The following is a 23,257-nucleotide window of genomic DNA, read 5'->3' as shown; positions in this document are numbered from 1 at the left end:
TACAGCCCTGCATGGAAAAAGGTAGCTTGGGGCCCAAGGGGGAGGAAGATGGGGGCACACATTTTCTTTATGCCTGGGCCTGGGTTCCTTTATCTAAAAGGATGAAGAAAATCCAGGCTATGGATTTGAGAAAGTCAATGTATATGGCAACCACATGGTTTTTTATTCCCTCAGTATGGTTTATTCCCTCTCCAGAGCTGGGCACCTCATGCCTGAGGACTCAGAAGATCCTGTATCTGAAAACTCAGATTCCACCTGCAGGAGCCCAGAGACCCTGAGGAATTTGTGTTGTTGCACAGCTCATGATTCGGTTGGGGTAAGGTCAGTTTTCATATCCAGTGAGCTCTGTCACTTTTGGGAGTGAGCCACTGATAACCACTTTGGCATCGGTTTTCCCATCCAGCGAGCCATGCTGGCCCTCTGGTTGTTGCTCCCGCACCACATGCATTCATTCAACACAAATATTTTCTTTGCCTTGATCATCAGTCCTTACACTAATATCTGGAAGATAATGGCAAGACCCAGAGTTCCTGTCCTCCATCAGGAGAGAAAGGTGTGTAAACAGATGAGAAAACCATATGTTAAATGTGAGGGCAAATGCACATAGGAAGGGCACCAAAACCAGAACAAAGGGTCAACACAGGCATTCTAGACAGAGGGGAGAGTATAAGCAATGGCAAAGAAGCATGAAACAGTATAGTGTGTGTTGGCGGGGGGGGGGGGGGGGGGGGGGGGGGGGGCAGCTAAGCTGGAGAAGCCGACAGAGCTCAGTGTCTGAGAAAGGGCCTTGGAGGCTGTATTGAGGGGACTATATTTTAACCTCAGGGTAATGGGAAATCATTGAAAGTTTTTGGCTGTGGAAGTGATGGAGTCTGTTTTGCATGTACACCATTTAATCAACAAAACTTATTGGGGGCCTTTTAAGTAGGGTGCTTTCCAATACTTCATCCTGGCATTTATTCACTCAAAAGAATTTAGGGAGCCTCTGTCATCTGCTCACTGTACTAAACTCTTCACACATATCTCCTTTAATCTTCACACAAGTGGATAATGACCCGAGAGATAGATACAATTGTTATATTCATTTAACAGATCTTGAATCCAAGGCTTAGACCTGTTTAAGGTCACTTGACTGGTGAGTGGTGGTTTCAAGGATTCAAACCTCCCTTGACTCCAGAGTATGTGCTGTCTACTAAATGTTTTGGCAGCATTGTATGACCAGGCCTCACAAGATCCAGGCCCTGCCTTGGAGAGATGAAGAGCCAGTAGGAGGGTAGACAAGTCCTTAGAAGGGCTCTGATGAAAGAATACACAGTATATGGTGAAAGCTGCTTCCCAGAGGAAGGGCTGGAGTGATTGAGTTGTATTCCACTAGGGTGGACATCTTACAAAAGCAGTAACTTTTGTAGAACATCGTGACTTGTTAGGGGACCTGTAGGCAGATTTGTGCAGTCATGTGTGTGTGGTGGTGGCGGCGGTGGTGGGAGATTTCAGAAAAGTACCATCGGGGAGGCATCAGGAGCTAGAGCATTAAGGACCTTAAGTGCTGACCTAAGGTATTTGAAATTCTTCCTGCAAATTGCAGGGGGCCACTGAAGCAGGGTGGACGCGATTTTCATTTTAAAACCTCATTTTTGGGGTGCCTTAGTTGAGCATCAGACTCCTGATTTCAGCTCAGGTCATGATCCCAGGGTTGTGGGATGGAGTCCTGTGTCCACCGGTTCTGTGCTGTGAAGGCTGCTTAAGATTCTAGCTCCCTATGCCCCTCTCCTTGCTCATGCACACTCTTTCTGAAATAAAAAAACCAAACCAAACCAAACAAAGACAAAACTCATTTTCATGGCTGCTATGTGAAGAATGGTGACAGAGCATGAGAGATGGGGAGGCCCACTGCGTAGGAAACTGTTACAGAAAATCCAGGTTCAAGGTGATGGAGCCTGAACCAGGCCAGTGTTTATGAGGATGGTAGGGACAGATAGAGATTCAAGAGACAGTAAGGTGGGGGTGAGGAAGGGGGTGGAATTGGGGGAAAGTGGTTAAAAGATACAAACTTCCAGTTATAAGGTAAATGAGTGCTAGACTGTAATGTATAACATGATGACTATAGTTGATACCTTTGTATGATATATAGGGAAGATGTTAAGAGAGTAGATCCTAAGAGTTCTTATCACAAGGAGAAATTTGTTTTCTTTTGTTTTTATTGGATCTATGAGATGATGGATGTTAACTAAGCCTATTGTAGTACTAATTTCACAATATATGTAAATACATGGATATTTCAGCTGAGACCTGAATGATGAAGACAGAGACAGCCACAAAAAGAATTGAGGGGGAATGTATTTTTTTCTTCCTTTAAACAAATATTTTTAATTTTTTAAAGTAAACTCTACCCCCATCTCGGGGCTCAAACTCACGACCCCAACATCAAGAGATGTGTCCTCGGGGCGCCTGGGTGGCGCAGTCGGTTAGGCGTCCGACTTCAGCCAGGTCACGATCTCGCGGTCCGTGAGTTCAAGCCCCGCGTCGGGCTCTGGGCTGATGGCTCAGAGCCTGGAGCCTGTTTCCGATTCTGTGTCTCCCTCTCTCTCTGCCCCTCCCCCGTTCATGCTCTGTCTCTCTCTGTCCCAAAAATAAATAAACGTTGAAAAAAAAAAAAAAAAAAGAGATGTGTCCTCTACCAACTGAGCCAACCAGGCACCCTGGAGGAAGGTACTTCATGCAGAGAAAAAAAAAAAAAAAAAAAAGTGCAAAGACTCAGGAATAGGAATGGGCTTTGGGTGTACAAGGAGCACCAAGAAGGCTATTGTGACAGAGGCATATTGAGTAAGGGAGAAAGTGGTAGACTTGAGGTCACAGTGGAAGGAAGGGAGGGAGTTGGCTGTGGTAAAGACTATGGATTTTATTCTAAGAGGAATTGCCTAGAAAGGCACCGAGGGTTTTCCCATGGAGGGAAAAGCAACATGTGTTTATATGTTTGAAAAGATCCCATCCGCTGCTGTTTGGAGAAAGGACTGGATTGTAGGGGGACAGAGTGGAAGCCCGGAATCCAGTGTCATTAGGAGACTACTACTGAGATCCAGGGAGAGACGATAGGCTGCTAGCTCTAGGGTGTGGGGTGGAGACGGAGAGAATAGATCCAAATTACGTTTTGTAGGCAGACAGAACAGGTTTTGATCGTGGGTTAGATGTGGTAAGTAAAGAAGGAATCAAGGGTATGGTGGTGCATTTACTGAAATGAAGACAGGAGAAAAACAGGTGTATATGGTGTTGGAGAAGGAGATTAAAAGCTCTGTTTTGGAGAAAGTAAGTTTGACATGCCTGCTAGGCATCTGTGTGGTGATATCAGAAGAACAAATGGAGACAGTCTGGAGTTCAGGGGAGAAAGGCAGGCTAGAGATACAATATTAGGAATCAGCATATAGCTGATAATCAAGCCATGGGATTAGAAAAGATGGTAAAGAAAAAAAAAAGATAAAGTCCTCCCCACATTGAGAGGTCTGGTTGAGGAAAAGGGAGTTAGCAAAGGAGGAGCCGATAAGTATGAAGTAACGAGTATGAAGTAGACGTATGAAGAAACGAGGGGAGTGTGTTGTGGAAAAAGAGGATTTCAAGGAAGGAGGGTTACCTGTATCAGAGGCTCAATAAATGAGTGTCAGCTGCCCCGTGATGAAGCAATGCCAAGTGAAATAGTGCTCTGGAAGCTGGAAGACCATTACAGCATCTCTACAAATTGTCCCTGTAAGCTTAGAGTTGTTAAGGCGAAAGAGAGAAAGGACCATAAAGCTTCTTTTAAGTATCAAATGAGATTATGGCCGAAACGCATTCTGTAAGCCGCCTAGTCCTGTGATAACGTCACTGTTGGGTTTTTATTAATGAGCTGGCGATTAGAATTAAGACCACCGGTGAGGGAGAGCGCATAAGACGTACAGAAAGTTGTCAAGAAGGAAATTTCATAATGAAGAAAACTCCTGAGAGCTTGCGTCAAAACCAGGCTTGGGGTTAGGCGAGAGATACGGGAGCAATGCTGCGCTTCATTTAGAATTTAACTCTGCGGCGATAGCAGTAAGAGAAACAGGGCGGATGGAAAACTCAAAAGCTGAGAAGGAGGAAGTCCGGCCCCAAACGTGAGATTTCTCTGGCTCCGCCTCCCTCCTCCACGGGCCAATTAGGGTCCAACTGGCAGGACGGAGAAAGAGGGCGGAGCCTGAGGTCCGTTAATAACCGCTAAGCCCCGTTCAGTTATTCATTTGATTCCTTTCCCTCCGAGGGTTCACTGTTGCTGCTCCCACAAAACTTTGGGAGGGCATACCACTTTGGAAAAAGCTCTGGCAGTTTCATATAAAAGTAAATGTGTACCTGTTCGATGACTCAGCAGTTTCTCACCAAGGTATTTATTTTTGTTTATTTTTAATGTTTGTTTATTTTTTAGAGACAGAGTGTGAGCAGGGAAGGGGCAGAGAGAGAGGGAAACCAAGAATCTGAAGTAGGCTGTCAGCACAGATCCCGACGCGGGACTGGATCTCACCTGGAGATCATGAGCTGAGCCAAAGTCTGAAGCTTAACCAACTGAGCCATTCAGGTGCCCCTCACTGAGGTATTTATTTTTAAAAATTAAAGCATAAACCCACAGAAAGCCCAGATATCCATCAACAGTAAAATGGAAAACTAGTACAGTATATCCATACGGATGGAATACTACTTAGCAATAAAAAGGAACCAACTACTGAAAGAGCAACGTGGATGAATCTCCAAATAATTACGCTGAAAGAAACCTGTACACAAATAATACATATTGTATAATTCCATTTACAAGAAGTTTTAGAACAAACTAAATTTATGGTGAAAACCAAGTTAGAGCAGAGTTGCCTGAGGATTGAGGGTGGGAATTGAGTGGTGCAAAGTGACCTGAGGAAACTTTCTAGGTGATGATAATTATGTTCTTAGAACTGTGCAATGAAGAAAATGTCCCATAGCTTCTAGCCACATGCAACTACTGAGCATTTGAAGTGTGGCCAGTACGACTCAAAAATTGAATTTTAGGGCACCTGGATGACTCAGTCAATTGAGCATTGAACTTTGGCTCAGGTCATGATCCCACGGTTCTTAGGTTCAAGCCCCACCTCAGGCTATGGGCTGACAGCGTGAAGCATGTTTCCCTCTCTCTATCTCTGCCCCTCCTCCGCTCGTTCGCACGGGCGCACTCTCTCAAAAAAATAAATAAAAAATAAAAGAAAACCTTTAGAAAAACAAAACTGAAGCTTAAATTTCATTTAATTTTAATTCATTTGAATTTAAAATTAGCCACATGTGGCTGGTAACTACCATATACAGCATGGTTTATATCCTGATAAGGACTTGGCTGCACAGATACATGTGTTTGTCAAAACTCTTCTCATGATAAGCGTAAGAGTTGTGCATTTCATCATTTGTGAAGTTTACATTAAAAAGATAAGCATCAGGGCACCTGGGTTCCTCCGTCCAACTTCAGCTCAGGTCATGATCTCACAGCTCCCGAGTTCGAGCCCCGCGTTGGACTCTGTGCTGACAGCTCAGAGCCTGGAGCCTCCTTCCGATTCTTTGTCTCCCTCTCTCTCTGACCCTCTCTCGCTCATGCTGTGTCTCTCTCTGCCTCTCAAAAATGAATAAACATTTAAAAAAAATTTTTTTTAAGACAAGCATTAGGGGGTGCCTAGGTGGCTCAGTCGGTTAAGCATTGCACTTTGGCTCAGGTCTTGACCTCAAGGTTCCTGAATTGGAGCCCCACATCAGGCTCTCTGTTGTCAACATAGAGCCTGCTTCAGATCCTCTGTCTCCCTGTTTCTCTGCCCCTGCCCCCCTCAAAAATAAATAAACTTAAAAGGGGGGAGGGGACTTGAAAAAAAAAGATAAGCTTTAGGGCAACTGGCTGGATCAGTCAGTAGAGCATACTTGACTCTTGATCGTGGGGTCATGAGTTCAGTCCCCACATTGGGTGTGGAGCCTACTTAAGAAGAAAAAAGCATAAACCCTAGTTAATGCTATGCATGTTAAAGTGTTTAGACATGAAATGTACTGTTGTCTGCAACTTCAAAATGCATAATAGATGGATTCACGAATGTTGAGATGGACAGATGATCAGACATGATAAAACATTAATTGTAGCATCTTGGTGGTGGGTTTATGGGTGTTCACTGTACAATTCTTTCAACCTTTCTGTTTATGTTGGAATATGTTCAGAATAAAATGCTGGAGTTCTCAAGGGCTGAGAGGAGAAAGGAGTGGGGAGTTATTTTCTCATGGGTACAAACTTTGTTTGGGATGATGAAAATTTTCTAGAACTAGTGGTGATGGTTATGCAATGCTTGAAAGTACTTAATGGCAATGAGTTGTACACTTAAAAATGGTTAAGGGGCACCTGGGTGGCTCAGTCAGTTAAGCATCCGACTTCAGCTCAGGTCATGATCTCATTCATGAGTACAAGCCCCGCGTCGGGCTCTGTGCTGACAGCTCGGAGCCTGGAGCCTGCTTCGGATTCTGTGTCTCCCTCTCTCTCTCTGCCCCTTCCCTGCTTGTGCTCTCTCTCTCTCTCTCTCTCAAAAATAAACATTAAAAAAAAATTTTTTTTTAATGGTTAAGATGCTGGGGCACCTGGGTGGTCGATCAGTTAAACATCAACTTCAGCTCAGGTCATGGTCTCGCAGTTCCTGAGTTTGAGCCCCATGTCGGGCTCTGTGCTGCCATCTCAGAGCCTGGAGTCTGCTTCAGATTCTGTGTCTCCCTCTCTCTCTGCTCCTTCCCCATTCGTGCTCAGTGCCTCTCTGTCTCTCAAAAATAAATAAACATTAAAAAATGGTTAAGATGGTAAAATTTTGATGTTATTTACATTGTACAATTTTTTTTTTTAAGTTTGAAAGCCAAAAGGAAAAAAAAACACTCGGGGAAAATCCATGTGGAAGTGTCTGTGCCTTCTCTAGAGGCAGTTAAGGGTACTGCACAGAAAGAAAGGGGAAGGAAGCAGGCTGTTTGTCGGTGTGCTGGGCCCATTTTGAGCAAAGGGTAGCGGGAAGAAAGAACAGAGGCTTTAGAAACAGACCTGGGTTCATAATCCTAGCTCTTTTCACGTTGTAGTTGTGACTGTACTTGTTTCTTAGTGCTGTTGCTGCTGTAACAAATTACCACAAATTTAGTGACTTAAAGCGACATAATCTATTATCTTGCAGTTCTAGAGGTCTGACATGTGTCTCACTGGGCTAAAATCAGGACCTGTGTTCATTCTGTAGATTCTAGGGAGGAAGAACCTACTTTCTTGCCATTTCCAGCTTCTAGAAGCCTCCTGTATTCTATGTCTTGATTCATGACCCTTTTCTCTGTCAAAGCCAGCAGTAACCTCTTCAAATCTTTCTCTGTTTCTCACACACACCTCTGCTTCTTTATCTCGTCTCCTGTTCTCTCTTGCTTTCCTGTTTGCTTTATAAGAATGCTTGTGATTCCATGGCCCACCCAAAAATCCAGGATAATCTTTCCATTTCAGGATCCTTAATTTATCACATCTGCAAAATCTCTTTTGCCATGTAAGGTAACATATTCATAAATTCTGGGGATTAGGATGAGGGCATCTTAGGGAGACCATTATTCTGCCTACCACAGTGATGTTGAGATTTTTCCCATGCCACTGGGGACTGATATGTCAAGATAGAACTGAAGAGGAAAAATATTTCTCCTGATTTTTTTTTCTAACAGTTTTATTGAGATATAATTCATATGCCAAAAAATTTGCCCATTTAAAGCATCAGTTCAATGGTTTTTAGTATAGCCACAGAGTTCTACAATCAATGAAAATTTTCATCTTTGACCATTTTTATATATGAGGAAACAAAGTAAACTTGCTTAGAGTAACATCTAACTGGCAGGGCTGGGTCATGGCAGCAGCTGTCAGGAGCTGAGCTTCCAGTCCAGGCCTGGATTCCCTTCATGAAATTAGACGAGTCACCTGGGAGCAGTGTGGCATAATAGTTAAACAGCAGGTGTTCACGCTGGGTTAGACTTGGGTTCAAGGCTTTGCTTTGCTATCTACAAGCTATGTGATCTTTGGTAAAATCTCCTGGAGCCTTGGTTTCCTCATTTGAAAAATGAGGACAAGCCAATAAAGGAGGGGGCTGACTCACCAGTAAGATCCCTTCCAGCTATGTAATTAGAAGCGTCAATGAGGGGGTTGAAAAGATAATTAAAAATACATTCTCTGAGCAGCCAGTGCATTTGACAAAAGGGATACGAACTCCCTGAAGACAGAGGCTCACATGCTTCCTTTGTACTCCCTGAGCACCTGACACAGGTCTAGGAATTCCTGAACGATGGGCCTCAGCCTGCTTGGAGACAAATGCATAAAATGACCCTTACAGAGGCAGAGAAGGATGAAAAGAGGGGTAGGGGGCGGGGGCAGAGGAAGCTACAGGCCTTTGGGTGGTCGGCCCAGGGGTCCAGGAATCGGCAAGCGCCAGGTGAAGGTAAACACGGGTGGGAGGGATCAGAGGCAGCTCATCCCCCAAGGCCAAGTTCAGCCGCTGTGTGGGGGCTAAAGCAGAGAAAAAGTGTGTTGGAGGCACCGTTCTGAAAACAAATCTTCAAGCCGCGTTGTGTGACGCGACACCACGCATCGCCTTGCTGCAGCCCTCCGCCCCTTTCCACTTCCACTGGTCCACCGGCTTTGGTATGCTCGCCCACCACTATAAGCCTCCTGCCTCCAGCTTGCGATTGGTACAGCCCAAGCTCTGGGAGTTGGAACCCAATGAAAGACACGCCCGTTGTCACGCCCCTGCCTCTGATTGGCTGGAGAATTTAAAGATCCGGCCGGTGATAGGATGATTCTCTACTCCTAGATTTGAAAGTTCCTAGTGCTCAAGTTTAGTTAACTGGCTGGCTCTGCTCAGCGCGTTCCTCCGAGTGCCGGTGCAAGTGAGTGTCCACGCGATCCCGGAGGTGGGAGACAAAGTTCTGCTTTTTTCAAAAGGTCTCTGCCGGGAGGGTGCAGACGAGTGGGTCAGACGGAAGAAACAGGGATTCCTGGGCCCCAGGATCCCTCGAGATTTTCGCTGGCAAATATTCTCCACCCTATGCCCACTTTAGAGATTGTGAAGAAGAGTCAGAGCTGCGGAATCACACTAACCCTGACTCCTACCAGTCGTTGTAGCCCCTCAGTCTGTTTCTATTTCTGTACACGGGAAATAGATTGACCTGGCTGCATATAAACTGGTGAACATATCTGGAGGAAAGAAGGTGCTTATTACAAGTCAGCCCCCTGCTCATCCCTCCTCGTGCGCTTCCCCTTCTTCTTTGGGAGAGGACTGAGGATTCCTTTGTCCGCCCTGGGCCTCTTGGAAACAGGTTTCTCTTTTGTTACGGAGCCTGCTTGTCAGACAGCCGAGGCTCTCCAATCCTGGGTGCATTTGATGCTGCCCATCCACCATTCTGGAAATTACTGCGTAGGAGAGTAATGTCTCTGTGAATTCTGGTTGGCCCAGGTCTCTCACCGTCTCCATGACCTCTTTGTGTTACCAGTGACAGCCTCCGTGACCTTATTTGGCGTTGACCGGGCTCCCGTCAAAGTCTCTATACCACCTATTATGCCCCTGAGTCCTCGTGACCCCTGTGCTTCCGGCCTCTTGCAGACCTCCGGAGGCGGTGGAGATGCTGTCGGGCACCCAGGCAGCGCCAGTGGAATTCGAGGACGCAGAGCTGCGGTGTCGCGTGGCTGTGGAGGAGCTGAGCCCCAGCGGGCAGCCGCGAAAGCGCCAGGCCCTACGCACCGCGGAGCTGAGCCTGGGACGAAATGAGCGCCGCGAGTTGCTGCTGCGGCTGCAAGCGCCTGGGCCCGCGGGGCGGCCGCGCTGCTTCCCTCTGAGGGCGGCGCGCCTCTTCACGCGCTTCGCAGCGGCCGGGCGCAGCACACTATGGCTCCCAGTCGACGGCGCTCCCCGCGCGGGCGCTGTGCAGCTGCTGCTCTCCGACTGCCCCCCCGACCGCCTGCGACGCTTCCTGCGCACGCTGCGTCTCAAGCTGGCCGCAGCCCCGGGCCCTGGACCGGCCTCCGCCCGCGCACAGCTGCTTGGCCCGCGGCCCCGAGACTTCGTCACCATCAGCCCAGTGCAGCCGGAGGAGTTGCGGCGCGCGGCGCCCACCGGCGTCCCGCACGCCACGCCCGTGAAGCGGCCGAGGGAGCTCCGGGCGAGATCTGAGCCCAGCAACGTGAGGACCGGAAAGCGGGGACGCCTTAGGGAGTGGTTGTGCCACTGAGATGGAAGAGACCCAGGAGGTCCAAGTTTGGGGTTGGGGGGAGGATGGTGGCAGTATTCGAGGAGGTTGCTGGTTATCTCAGAGGAGATGCCCATCAGAGGTAGGAGGATGACAGAGAGATGAGGGTTGTGCGTATTTCCCATAGTGCAATTCCTGAGTAAACTAGAATGGGAAAAGAGGCCCAGGTCACGTTAAAAGGGAAAGAGAAGGAGGCCTAGAAAGAAAGGTGACTTTAGAAGAAAAAGTAGGAAGCTATTCAGCCTGGAGAAGGAGAGAAGCTTTTGAAAAAAAGAATTGGTCAGCAGTGTCTGGGCAGCCAACGGGTCTGATCATATTCGGGGGGGGGGGGGGGGGGGGCGGTGTGCAAAGCCTGGTGGGTTTGTGAACTGGGGCAGATGGATGGTAGACTACAGGGGTTCAAGACTAAGCTGGTGAAAGGATGGAGATGGAACAAGAAAGGGGCCCTGTCCAGGCAGGGTTTTGCTGGGGTATTTTGTTTTGTTTACTTTTTTTTTTTTTAAGTAGGCCTCACATCCATTGTGGGGCTTGAACTCAGGACTCTGAGGTCAAGAGTCACATGCTCCACCAACTGAGCCAGCCAGGCACCCCATTGCTGGGGTATTTTGAAGTGAGAGAGACAGGTTTGTGACAGAAAGAGAAGTGAGAAGGAAGGACCTGTGAGAGAACCAGGAGATTTAGGGAAACCAGGGGAGGGAGCTGAGGGAGGTCTGGACCTCCCTTAGACCTACTTAATGCAGTAATCAGGGCACCAGGGATCAGTGGAGGGGCTTCAAGGAGTGAAGCCAGCAGAGACCTAGCATTGTGCGCAAGCTAAGAAGGGAGGGGCAATGCCTAAGGGGTGGTAGGAAGCTCTGAGTCCTGTCCCCCTATAGGAAGCCCCAAAGTGGCCCTTGCCTGTGAAGAGGCTGAGCTTGCCCCCAAGCAAACCACAGCTTTCTGAAGAACAGGCTGCTGTGCTGAGGGTTGTCCTGAAAGGCCAGAGCATCTTCTTCACTGGGAGTGCAGGTAGTGGAGGGCAGAATAGGGGCTGGGGGAACGGAGGTGGGATACAGTGGAGGAGCAGGTGACCCTGACTTTACCCTCTGCCCAGGGACAGGGAAGTCTTATCTGCTGAAGCGTATCCTGGGCTTGCTGCCTCCCACAGGTACTGTGGCTACTGCCAGCACTGGGGTGGCAGCCTGCCACATCGGGGGTACCACTCTCCATGCCTTTGCAGGTAAGTAGGAACCTCTAGGGCTTGAGCTGGAAGCAAGCCAGGCCTCTGAGAAGGGAGGGAGAGGGGGTCAGGGTTGGGCCAGGGCCACGGTCTCAGGCTAAATACTCTCTTTCACATCACTCACAGGCATTGGCTCAGGCCAGGCTTCTCTGGCCCAATGTGTAGCCCTGGCTCAGCGGCCAGCTGTGCGGCAGGGCTGGCTGAACTGCCAGCGGCTAGTCATTGATGAGATCTCCATGGTGGAGGCCGACCTGTTTGACAAGCTGGAAGCCGTGGCCAGGTGAGTATATGCAGTAAGGGCTGTGTTCTGGTGGTTTTCCATATGGAACCTGTCCATCCCAGCTCCTATAGTACCCCATGCTCCTCTCCAGAGCTATCCGGCAGCAGAACAAACCATTTGGAGGGATCCAGCTCATCATCTGTGGGGACTTCCTGCAGCTGCCACCTGTAACCAAGGGCTCCCAGCCCCCAAAGTTCTGCTTTCAGGTATCACTCACCCTCTAGCCCTGTCCTCCATAGATGTCTGCTCTTCTCCCTAATACCCCTATTCTCCCCACACCAGGCCAAGAGCTGGAGAAGATGTGTCCCAGTGACCCTAGAGCTGACTGAGGTGTGGAGGCAGGCAGACCAGACCTTCATCTCTCTGCTGCAGGCTGTCAGGCTGGGAAGGTGGGCCCTGGTGAACAGAGAAGGGGCCACAGATGAGGATCCAAGTGTGGGTCACAGGGGAACACAGGGATCCAGAGAAGGGGGAAAAAATGCTTCATGGCCCCATAGAAGATGGTCACTATGTGAGCACTGGGACCCTGCCTCCTCCAAGGTTGGGTCCCCATCACCCAGCACAGGCCCTGGCACAGAGTAGGTGTCAGGGAAGTGTGGGCACATGGACACACAAGAGGAAATCAGAGATGTTAACACTCCTATTTCACAGATGCCGAAACAGGGGTTCAAAGAGGTGAAGTACCTTGCCCAGAGTCACAGCCAATAAGTGCCTGGGCTGGGATTTGAACCTGGTCTGATTCTAAAGCCCAAGTTCCTTCCACTCTCAGAGCCTATGGAGTACTTGATGAGGGAAGGAGGTTGCAGACATGATCCCACCCCAGCTAGGACAAAAGGCTGAAATGCCAGGACTAGTCTAATGTGAGAGTGGACAGGAGGACAGGAAGGTGGAAGACATGGCCCAGAGCTGGGCTTTGAAAACCAGACTGAAATGGGATGGGGAGCAAGTGGTTGTGGTGAGGGGCTTTCTATGCTTAGAAACCCCTGTCAGACAGAGGAGGCAGGTAGGAAGGTGCATAGCATACACCAGCATGTGTGGGGAACAAGAGGAAGGCTGAGTGGCAGAGCAGTGAGAGATGGTCCCGTTTTTCCCCCTTCTTCCACCTGATTTGCTGTTGTTCCCAGGCTTTCTCGTGTGGAGGAAAGCTTGAGATAGAAACACCAGCTAGGGGCACCTGGCCGGGTCAGTCGGAGAAGCATGTGATTCTTAATCTTGAGGTCCCCAGTTCAAGCCCCACATTGGGTGTACAGATTTATTAAACTTTAAACACACACACACACACACACACACACACACACACACACACACACACATATATATATATATATATATATATATATATATATATATATATACATACACACTAGGTTTTTGTCCCCAAAGCAGCAAGCAAGAGGCTAGAAGATAGTAGCCTGGAGACTGATTTGATTATAGGCTACCAGTATGACAGGTTATCGACATCAACACCTTGTCTAGGTCCTTTAAACTTCTGGCCTATACTCATTCATCATATCCAACTTCCTCTGGAGCATTGGGGTGGGAGGGTGGCTAGCTCCTACCTGGAGGCATTCACAGGGAAGGGAGCCTGCCCATGATCATTCTCCATGTCTGGGGTCTGAGTGGGGAAGGGCAACTTGGTCAGCCTGGGGGCCAGCACATTTTGCCTGGTGACCCTTTCTAATCCCTAAGCCTGACCCATGGCCTATTGCTTGGGCCATATCAGCTCTGTGCCCTGCCTTCCCTGGTGTTCAGGGGGGTGCTCTGCCCTGACAGCCTAGCCTCTACAGGTGCTCAGATGAAGTGACCCACCAGCTCCAGGCCACAGCCTCCCATAAGGTGGGGCGAGATGGGATTGTGGCCACGAGGCTTTGCACTCACCAGGATGATGTGGCCCTCACCAATGAGAGGCGACTGCAGGAACTGCCAGGTGAGCAGGGAGCCAGGGCTGGGCAAGACCATCTGGGAGAAGCCGTCAGGCACATGTGGGCCCTCCTCCCCCAACAGCTTGGATATTTAGGCCCCTAACTTCTCTGGCCATAAAGGCATTTACATTTGTAGATGTAACTGTAACTTGGAGAGGCAGGACTTTGAATGGGTCAAGGTCACCGAACTAGTAAATGTTGGAAGTAAGACTTGAACCCAGGCTCCTGATTCAAAAGCCCTGGCTTGCCTGAACTGTCCCCACTACCTCCTTCCATACCCTGGTCTAATATATGTTTTTGGAAACTGAACCACAAGTCAGTGACGTGTAATCTGTTTGCCCAACTCTTTTTTCCTAGGTGAGGTACACAGCTTTAAGGCCATGGACAGTGATCCCGAGCAAGCCCGAACCCTGGATGCCCATTGTCCTGTTAGCCAGATCCTTCAACTAAAGCTGGGGGCCCAGGTGAGTTGGGAAGCAGGGCCAAGACCCTGAAAGCCTGGGCCTCTCCTGTCCTTGCACCTCTCCTCAGGCTGCTTCACAGCCAGAAAGCCTAGCTGTGACCCCAGTGAACTCCCTCCCTCCCGCTTCTACCCACCTTCCTGTCTTCAGCCTCCCACTGCCCTCCTCTTGCTAGGCCTGGGAGCACCAGCAGCAATGCTTTGGACAAGTCCCTTTCTCTTGCTGAAGATCAGTTTCCACATCTGTGTAGTGTGAAAGAGCCCTGCTTCTTCCCATGGTGTTGGGGTGGGCCAAATGGGAGACTTGCCTTGGGTTCCGAAGGGCACTTAAGGGCTGGAGAGGGGTGGCAGGACCTGGGGCTGTCCCTCATGATTGCGGCCCATACACATATCACATAACAGACATGATCATTTTCAGAGCCATGTGAGGTCTGTTACATTATTGCTCTTTCCCTCTTCCTGAGGCAAACAGCAAATGTCATTCCACTTTGACATTAGGTGCAACTGAGACCGGGGAAAATAAAGCAGCTTGCCATAGGGGTCACAGTCAGCAAATGGCAGAGTTAAGGATTAGGTCTTAGTGCCCCTCCATGAGTGCCCCCCAGCCTCCTGGGGGACTGCTACAGCAAGTCTGGAACTGAGGCAGGGCATAGGAATGGGCTGTTCTCCATGGGTCAAGTCCTCTTTCTCTTGCAGGTGATGTTGGTGAAGAACTTAGCGGTGTCCCGAGGCCTGGTGAATGGTGCCCGTGGGGTGGTTGTTGGGTTCGAGACAGAGGGGAGAGGTAGGCAGTGGGGGAGCAGTCCTACAGCTTGGGTTTGTGGCAGGGCCCCGGGGTATGTGAGGAGGAGAAGGCCTGCTCCTCACCTCTGAGCCCTGAAGCAGGGCTGAAAGGTGGGATTTCTCCACACCTCCCTCAGGGCTGCCCCAGGTGCGGTTCCTGTGTGGAGTCACCGAGGTCATCCATGCTGACCGCTGGACGGTGCAGGCCACTGGCGGCCAACTCCTCAGTCGGCAGCAGCTGCCCCTCCAGCTGGCCTGGGCAATATCTATCCACAAGAGCCAGGTGAGCAGTCAGTGCGGGGGATGGGGACAGAGCAGGGCAGACGGGGGGACTGAATAGACCTAAGGCATGTTGAAGGGGGTTCTTAAAAGCTTTATGGAGGTTGAGTTTGCTCTGGATAGAAAGTTCCAGACCATCGCTTCTCAGCCTTTTGGCTAAGATCAAGTGTAGTCAGAGTTCCACACCAGTGGCAGAATTAACCTTTCTTTAGTGCATTTCCCATCCTGCTTCCTCTCCCTTTCCCAAACACATAATCTCCTATTCTGCCATTTTGTGAGGCACTACCAGATGTTAAATTTAATCCTTACAACTGTGCGAGGTATAGATGTGATCATCATTCCTATTCTACAGAAGAGAAAACTAAAGCTCAGAGCAGTTAAGTAACTTGCCCAAGGTTACACAGAGAGTGAGAGGCAGATCCAGGATTCATTTCCATGCTTGTCTGACCCAGACCTGTGCTCTTTCTTTTCGCCACCATCCCTCTACTGAATTTGTGTCTCTTGGACCTCCTCCCACTCAGACACTCAGCCGCTGTCAATCTGTCCCTCTGCCTTGAGAATCTCTAGACTGGGTGAGGAGCTCCAGAGGCAGTAGCTGGACTGGTGTAGGTGGGATCAGGCTCTTGGGCACAAGGGATTTCAGGTTGAGCTGGCTCCAGCTATGTCTCCCCATTCCCCCAGGGCATGACCCTGGATTGCGTGGAGATCTCTCTGGGCCGAGTGTTTGCCAGTGGCCAGGCCTATGTGGCCCTTTCCCGGGCCCGCAGCCTGCAGGGCCTGCGTGTGCTGGACTTTGATCCCATGGTGGTTCGCTGTGACCCTCGTGTGCTGAGCTTCTATGCCACTCTGCAGAGGGACAGGGGCCTCAAGATGGTAAGATGGAATCACCTGATGGTGGGCCATATAGCGTGGGAAGCCTGGGAACTATGACAGAGGGAAGGCCAAGGGATCCTGGGGTAGGGATGGCAGAGCCTTCTCTGGCTCTGTTGGGAACAGGGGCAAGAAGAAGGAGATGCTGGCCCCTGGGCTGTGGCCTTAGGGGACAGCATGAACCGATGTCTGGCTTTCTCTGTCTCTGATCCAGAAGTCTCCAAATGATGATGAGGCAGCCTCAGACCAAGAGAATGAGGACCCAAACCTTTGAGCCTCAAAGAGAAGACAAATGATGGTCTCCCCTACTTCTTCCTCCCTAGTGGGCCAGGGCCTCTGAAGATAACTTGGGGAAGATAGTCAACCCTTTCTCCTTCGTTAGGGCTCTCAGCCTCCTGGTCTTTCCTGGTCCAGGTTCAAGGGAGACTACTTCTTACCCCTTTTCCAGCTCTGCCTCAGTTTCTCCCTTTGCCCTGGGTAAGCTACTTCCAGGGACAGGAGTAACCCTTTCTGTGCCAACTGAGAAAGGGCTTATGGTGGCACCTGGTGTTATAGGACAAAGCTCTCTGCGAGGGCTAGCCCAGGGCCACACGGTTGTGAATGCTGCCCTCTTTGGGCTGCAGAGAGGAGAGGCAGTGAAGACAGGTGCTTCAGGAGCAGGAACAGGCTATAACAGTCCTGAACTGGGAGACTCAGGCCAAATACAGGCCCCACACAGAGAAAGGAACCTGGGGTTATCATCACAGCTAGGCCCAGGATAGCACAAGCCAGGACACACACTCTCCTGAGCTTAACCTGAGAACACACAATGCAAACCATGTGCCTGTTATCTTAAGCTCCCTTTTTGGAGAAGAAATCATATTTAGGGGTATTGAGATGGATGTTCTCAGATCATATTTATTTAGGACAAATAAACTTGTGAATTGTGTAAGGACTCTGAGTTGAGTCTTCTGCTCTCCTTAAGAAGGCATCCCATGGGGCTCAGTTCGTTAAGCGTCCAACTCTTGATTTCCACTGAGGTCATGATCATGGTCATGAGGTTGATCCCCACATTGGGCTTTGCACTGGGCATAGAGCCTGCTTAAGATTCTATCTCTCCCTCTCCCTCTGCCCATCTCTCACTCTCACATGCTCACTCTCTCTCAAAGGCACATCCCTGCCTGAGGCACTGGCTATAAGTGTTGCCATGGACCTCTCCCCGTGGGTACACACAGAGGTGTTTGTTTACATCACGATGGCTGAGCTCACGGTACCCTTATATGAGCTTTTATTAGGATCACCAGTTATTTGGAAAGCTGAGTTACCCAAGATTGAGACTCACAACGAAATGACAAGGTGAATCACTGTTGCCCAATAGTCAGACAAAGGCACACAAGAGAATTCACATGGTAGGAAATGGGCCTGTCACAATGACTGAGTGCTGGGGATCTCAGTTGCAACTTTTTTATTTTGTGCCTTGCTGAGTCTCCAGCTTGAATGTTCCAATTGGGAAAGGATCATCAGCAAACTAACTTCAGTTGTTCAAAGAGTCAGGTGGAAATTGCTGAAGGGGCCCTTACAGTTTGGCTAAAACTAAGGTTCCCTGCTTATGAGTAAATGTATTTTAAATATGAAGTTGACAACGGTAAGGAGTGAAACCATGCTGGTTGCAGGAAGACATGAATTCTGGGTACCTGAGAGCATTTATCCTTGTCTTCCAAGAGCCAGCAGAGGCCCCAGCACACAGAGCAGGTGCTCAAGGAGTGTCTAGTTAAATGGTGGAGACCATGGGTAGGGCAGCTCAGTGCTATGGTGCTTCGGAGGAGCTATGGATCCTCAGACCTTCCCCATGGGCTTCATGGAAGAGGCAGGGTTACAGCTTGTGGAGAATTAGACTGACAGGGGACAGACCTGGCTTTCCATCTGATTTTGCCACTCGCCAGCTGTGTAACTTTAGGCATGTTACACAGCCTCTCGGGGGGGTTTCTTTATCTGTAAAGTGCAGGTGGTAACTGTGACTTTCTTGTAGGGTTGTTAGGAGAAAGGCCAGCCACATGGCAGGAACTCGGTCAGGAGCTGTCATTAACATTTATGATCACTAACGATTATCACCATAATATCTGGTTCCTACACTCCTTTGGCAGACAAGATGTGGAGCCTCAGAGGGGTGCCAGCCTCACCCCTGTACAACCCCTGCCTGTCTCCCTCTTGTCACCACTTTTCCTGATCTTGAGGAGTTGATTGTTTTTCTGTAGCTTGAACCCTTTTCTTTGCCCCAAATAGAAAACACTCCTAGGAGGAACCAAGCCCATCAGAGTGACCCCCCACCCACCCACAGTGGGCAATCATGGTGGTCTTTAAATGTAGTGCTGTTTGAAAGTCAGTGTTTCCCATCTGCCTATATGACATAGCCCTCCTTGCAGAACCAGCTCTGAGCTGATCTCACCATGCCCTGCCCTCAAGGGGCTTACTGGTCTGGCTGCACTTGCTTTTTTCACTCTTTTCACTTAACACAATTTGGGGACCATCCAGTTCAGCACAGATAGCACTTGCTTGTGCTTCCTAGCAGCTCTGCACCTTGGGGGTTCTTGGATGGAAACAGAAGAACTTGACTCAAGATAATGAGCAGGAAAGGAAGGTAATGGAAGGCTAGCTCAAAGAACTGATATGAAGCCCAGAAACCCAAGCTTGGATACAAGTGAGAACCAGAGAAGCTAGAACAAATGGCAAGAGTGGAGCCGGGGGCAGAGGGCTGGGGGAAGTTCTGTGTCCCCTGGACACAAGCACAGCCATCAGGGAAGGAATCCTGTATTTTCCCGCCTCCTTGCTTCACTCAGCCCACACCTAAAGGCAGGTGCAGGTATGTGGCTGGTGGGGCTTGGTCTCCAATGCAAGCCCTGCAGCTACTAGCAAGAGTACCTAGCAAGAGGTTGGATATACCATCAAGGTACGAAAGGGACCAGGGCTTCTGCCAAGAGATGAATGTCCCATCATCCCCCAGAGCCAGGCTGTTGAAGATGTTTGAGGATCCTGGCAATGCAGTCATTTCTTCTGCATCCTCTCCTGGGGCTCTCCTCTCTGACCGCTCCCCTACTACACACTAGTAGGCATGTCCCACTACCCCCAGATTTTTTCCCCTCCCCCAAGGACTGATTTTAGCTTTCCCTGGTCTCATATGGACTTGCCCTGCTTAAAGATGTCTTCCTCACGGGACTGCCTGTATACCAGAAAGTCCCTTCTTGATGTTCTCCAGAAGGCTCCAGAGAAAGGCACACTTGTCCCCTGTGAGGAGGAGCTGCCCTCAGGCCAGAGGGATATGTGTAAGGAACCTCACAGTCCTTTATGTTCTTGGCATCTAATTTAATCTAACTTCAAACCTATATCCCTGAGGGCGTAGGGAAACCCCATCTTAGAATTGAGGGCTCCCCATTCACCCCTGGCATCACACAGGCTGGGAGTAGGGCTTGCAAGAGCAAGTCTCTTGTGTCCATGGCCTCATGGTGGCTGCTGACACCCACAGTGACAAGCTCCATAGGCTTTGACTCTACCCAGGCCCTAGGGAAAGGTAAGGGTGGAGGAGAGGTCATAGCCTCTCCAGGAGCCTCACACTCTGCCCTCCAGAGCCCTGCCACCTCCTTGTGGTTCTCCCAGGGCACCTTCACTCACCCCTCACCCCTCCCTAGTTTTGGAAACCCTCCTCTCTCTGCCTCTCCTTCCCCCCGGCATAATCCCCTCAAGAAACTGGAAGCAAAAGCCAGGAGAGTGTGTTCTCAGGTAGCCTCTGGATTTGAGGCAAAGAAGCCCAAAGGCCTAGTGACCCTGCTTAGAATATGGGGGTGTGGTGGACAGGTAATTATGGTCAGAACAGAGAAAATATCTCCAGTAATCACTGTCATTCTGGGATAAAAGAGACTTCCCGCCCAGCCTGTGTGTTCATTCATGCATTGATTCCACAAATATTTACCTATTGAGCACCTATAATGTTCCAGGTGCTGGGCTAGACCCTGAAGACCCCAGTGAACCAGAAAGACATGGCCCTGGGATGCTTAGGGTGAATACAGGGAGACAGATTTATAAACAAGCAAGCAACTAACTAAGTGATCAAATAAGGAGTACCTGTGGGTGAGGAGAGCTCACTTAGAGGATAGTTGGAGAAAGGGACTGGGAGGTGGGTGCCTTTCCTCTGCATACCTCCCCGACTTGGGCTAACCTGAGATGTCCAGATTAACCCCTCATGACTCACCTCAAACATCACCTCTGTTCCCAGGACCTAGCCCTGCCCCTTTCTAGAAAAAAGGCTCCAGTCTCAGCACATCCACTGTGTTGTCCTTGCCTGTGGGTCTGTCTCCTGCACCAGAAAGCTCCTCAGAACAGGATTGAGGCCCCTGCTTCCTGCAACCGGTGCACCCAGCCCAGCACAGGGACTGGGGCAGGCCAACAGCATGGAATGAACAAAGGATGAAAGAATGCAGAGATCCCGCAGTTAGGGGCCCAGGGGGCTTCCCACCTGCCTGAGCATGCTGTCCAGGTGATGGGGGTTCCTGTGCCACTGCTTGGGAGACCTTCTGTGTCCCCTCTAGTTGCCTAGTCATGGGCATTTCCCATCCTTCTCCCCTCCACTCTCCAGAGGAAGGCTGGAGAGAAGTTTATCAGGTGGACAAGTTGGAGAAAGCCATTTAGGAAAAGGGAACTGTGCAGTACAAAGGCATAGAAGTGTGAAAGATGGAGCTTGACATCCCACTTTAATACACTGGAAGCAAGAGAAAATGGCTGTTGGGGGAGGCAGACATATTCCTGAGGGGGCTCAACACAGGGGTGAGAGCCCCTCCTGGAGCTAAGAGGGGCTCCTGTGAGTCCCACTTTCTGCCGCCCCACCCCCCTCTTCTGTGCCTGAAGATGGAGCACTCAGTAGTGACCTGCCTCCGATGGTAATTAGCAATTCACAAGTCTGTCTCCTCCTGGAATGAGGTGGAGCCTTTGGGAGCAAGAGACCTGGCTTCGATGTCTTTGCGTCCCCACAGCACTCAGCATGATGGACTTCAGAAAGGAGATACTTCATAAAATGTTTGATAAATGAAAGAAAAGGTCCCCTGAGAGGCAGGGATGTTTACTCTGATTTTGCAGACGAGGTAGCTGAGTCCTGGGGAGCTAGGCAGTAGCTGGGCTGGAACTAGAACTCCGTGCCCTGCCCCCCAGTCTTCCTGGAGGTGTCCAGAGGAAGTGAAATGTGGGGCTGAGTTGGCAGATGGAGTGCCCAGCTGCACCCTACCCTCAGCGGGGCGGGGGGGGGGGGGGGTGCCCAGGGGAGGGCTTAGCTCAACATGATCACATCTTTCCTGAGGTCCTGGCATATTTTGCCCACCTCCACAGGGCCAATGGTCATGCTCAGACCCCCAATCCCAGAATAATAGGCCCTTCCGCTCCCCAAGCACTACACACTAAAGACCACTAGGTGGCACTAAGTGGTCATTTAGTCCCTTCCCAGAGACCTGGCACGTCCTTTGTCTCCTTGCTGTGCTGGGGAGGGGCTCGTGGACACCTCAGGAGCTGGGTGCCCCGTAGGTGTAGGGAGGGGGAGGTTCCTTTGTTGAGAAACTTGCACTGGGTATGTGTGGAGTGCCTCGTGGTTTGTGTTCATTAGCCCTCTTGTTCATTTTTCCACAATAACCCTGAGAGGACGGTGGGACATTATCCCCACCGTATAGAGAGAAAACTGATTTCTCGAGAGGTTAGATGATTTAGCCACACTGCAAGCTGGGTCTAGAACCCAAGTCCCAGCTACATGGTACTGGGGTTTTTGCAAAGTCAACAGAGAGCCCTAAAGCTCCAAATGGCTCCACCACTTCCCGTGTGACCTTGAATATGCTACCTAAATCCTCAACCCTAATTTCATCTTCAGTGAAATGGGTCTAAGAGCCATCAATGGAGTTAGGACAAGTAAAGAAGTGGGGTAGAGCCAGGCATGGGTAAACCCTCACAGTTAGCTCCTATTGTCTTCATTACACTTACTTTAAGTGACCACCCTGCACTGCCCCCCTCCCTTACCCTCCCAGCCTCTTGAGTGGCCCAGAGAATAACAAAGAGAATTAACAGGATCCAGAGTAAATGAATGTCCTCTTTCACAGTCTTCCCTCCTAGGGGACCCAGGCTGTACCCACACACTATGGAGAAGGGGAGAATGAAGGCCCCCTACTTCCCCCAACAAACATAAAGTTCCAGCCCTAGTCAGTGAGTGCATTTATCAGAAATGGCCCTCTTCTTTCTTCTGTCTTTTTTTTTTTTTTTAAGTAGGCTGCATGCCCAACATGGGGCTTGAACTCAAAACCCTTAACAAAACTTTGACAATTCTTTGAGGGGATCTTTAGACTGCAATTATCGAGGAGGAGACAGGCTCACAGAAGGTGGGCAGCTCACAGTTGCTTAGCTGTAAATGGCAGAGCCAGGATGGGCATAAGGCCTCACCCTGGTATTGAGAGCCTTTGAAAAAAGGAGCAGGCATGAGTGCCTCTCAGCCCCCAGCTTTGTCCCAGAAACCCCACACTCAAGACTCCCTTTCTTGGGGGCTCCTGGCTGGCTCAGTCGGTAGAGCATGAGACTCTTGATCTCCAGGTTGTGAGTTTGAGCCCCACGTTGGGTGTGGAGATTAAAAATAAAATCTTTAAAAGGGGGATGGGCAGCTGGGTGGCTCAGTAGGTTAAGTGTCGGACTCTTGATCTCAGCTGAGGTCTTGATCTCAGGGTTAGGAGTTCCTTTGAGCCTGTGCTGGGCTCAAACCTAGTTTAAAAAGGGGGGGGGGAAAGACTCCATTTCTTTATGATTCCAAGAGCATCACCTGCTAGGGCAGAAATGGCTAGGAGGGGCCAAGATGGAAGGGGAAGGGCTTGGACAGAGACCCTGAATAGGGAAGTGCCAGACAAGCCCCGGTGGGAGGGGGCTGACTGCTAGCCCACCTCCCACTCCTCCCCCTCTTACTCCCTTGGCTCCAGCTTCCTCCTTGCCAGGAACGCCCCCTCACTTCCCTCCTGGCTGGCTGGTGTTGGGTTCAGTAAGCAGAGCCCCAGCTCCCCTGGAAGGTGTGGGGTGAGGAGGGCGTCCAATTACATGCTGGTGCTGGGGGGTCAGGGGCAACATGGGGGCAGGAGCCAAAGGCCTGGGAACTGATGGTGGGAGCAGATGTC

At 50.0% G+C, this 23,257-nt stretch overlaps 1 protein-coding gene across 6 annotated transcripts in view; it reads left to right on the top strand.

The window, feature by feature from the left end:
* Window positions 1–2,862: 2,862 nt before the first annotated feature.
* PIF1 (PIF1 5'-to-3' DNA helicase) overlaps window positions 2,863–23,257 on the top strand; it is a 42,162-nt gene continuing 21,767 nt past the window's right edge. Inside the window, exons 1-13 of one of the 6 annotated variants that reach the window (XM_025919566.2) lie at window positions 2,871–4,387; window positions 9,645–10,221; window positions 11,163–11,295; window positions 11,381–11,506; window positions 11,633–11,786; window positions 11,878–11,992; window positions 12,069–12,175; window positions 13,574–13,713; window positions 14,066–14,172; window positions 14,865–14,952; window positions 15,089–15,234; window positions 15,912–16,103; window positions 16,315–17,034. In XM_025919566.2, coding sequence (XP_025775351.1) covers window positions 9,664–10,221; window positions 11,163–11,295; window positions 11,381–11,506; window positions 11,633–11,786; window positions 11,878–11,992; window positions 12,069–12,175; window positions 13,574–13,713; window positions 14,066–14,172; window positions 14,865–14,952; window positions 15,089–15,234; window positions 15,912–16,103; window positions 16,315–16,374 — 1,926 coding nt within the window. In that variant the 5' untranslated portion in view covers window positions 2,871–4,387; window positions 9,645–9,663 and the 3' untranslated portion in view covers window positions 16,375–17,034. Of the gene's footprint in view, window positions 4,388–4,453; window positions 4,595–9,644; window positions 10,222–11,162; window positions 11,296–11,380; window positions 11,507–11,632; window positions 11,787–11,877; window positions 11,993–12,068; window positions 12,176–13,573; window positions 13,714–14,065; window positions 14,173–14,864; window positions 14,953–15,088; window positions 15,235–15,911; window positions 16,104–16,314; window positions 17,035–23,257 lie in introns of those variants that run through there. The other 5 variants (XM_086710937.1, XM_086710941.1, XM_086710938.1 and 2 more) reach the window with 5 other exon arrangements.

Source organism: Puma concolor, chromosome B3 (genome assembly GCF_028749965.1).
Source record: "Puma concolor isolate L17-30 chromosome B3, mPumCon1.1.hap2, whole genome shotgun sequence".
NCBI classification, from domain to species: Eukaryota; Metazoa; Chordata; class Mammalia; order Carnivora; family Felidae; genus Puma; species Puma concolor.
Note: the sequence above shows the minus strand (reverse complement) of the source record. Positions and strands in the feature narration are given on the sequence as shown.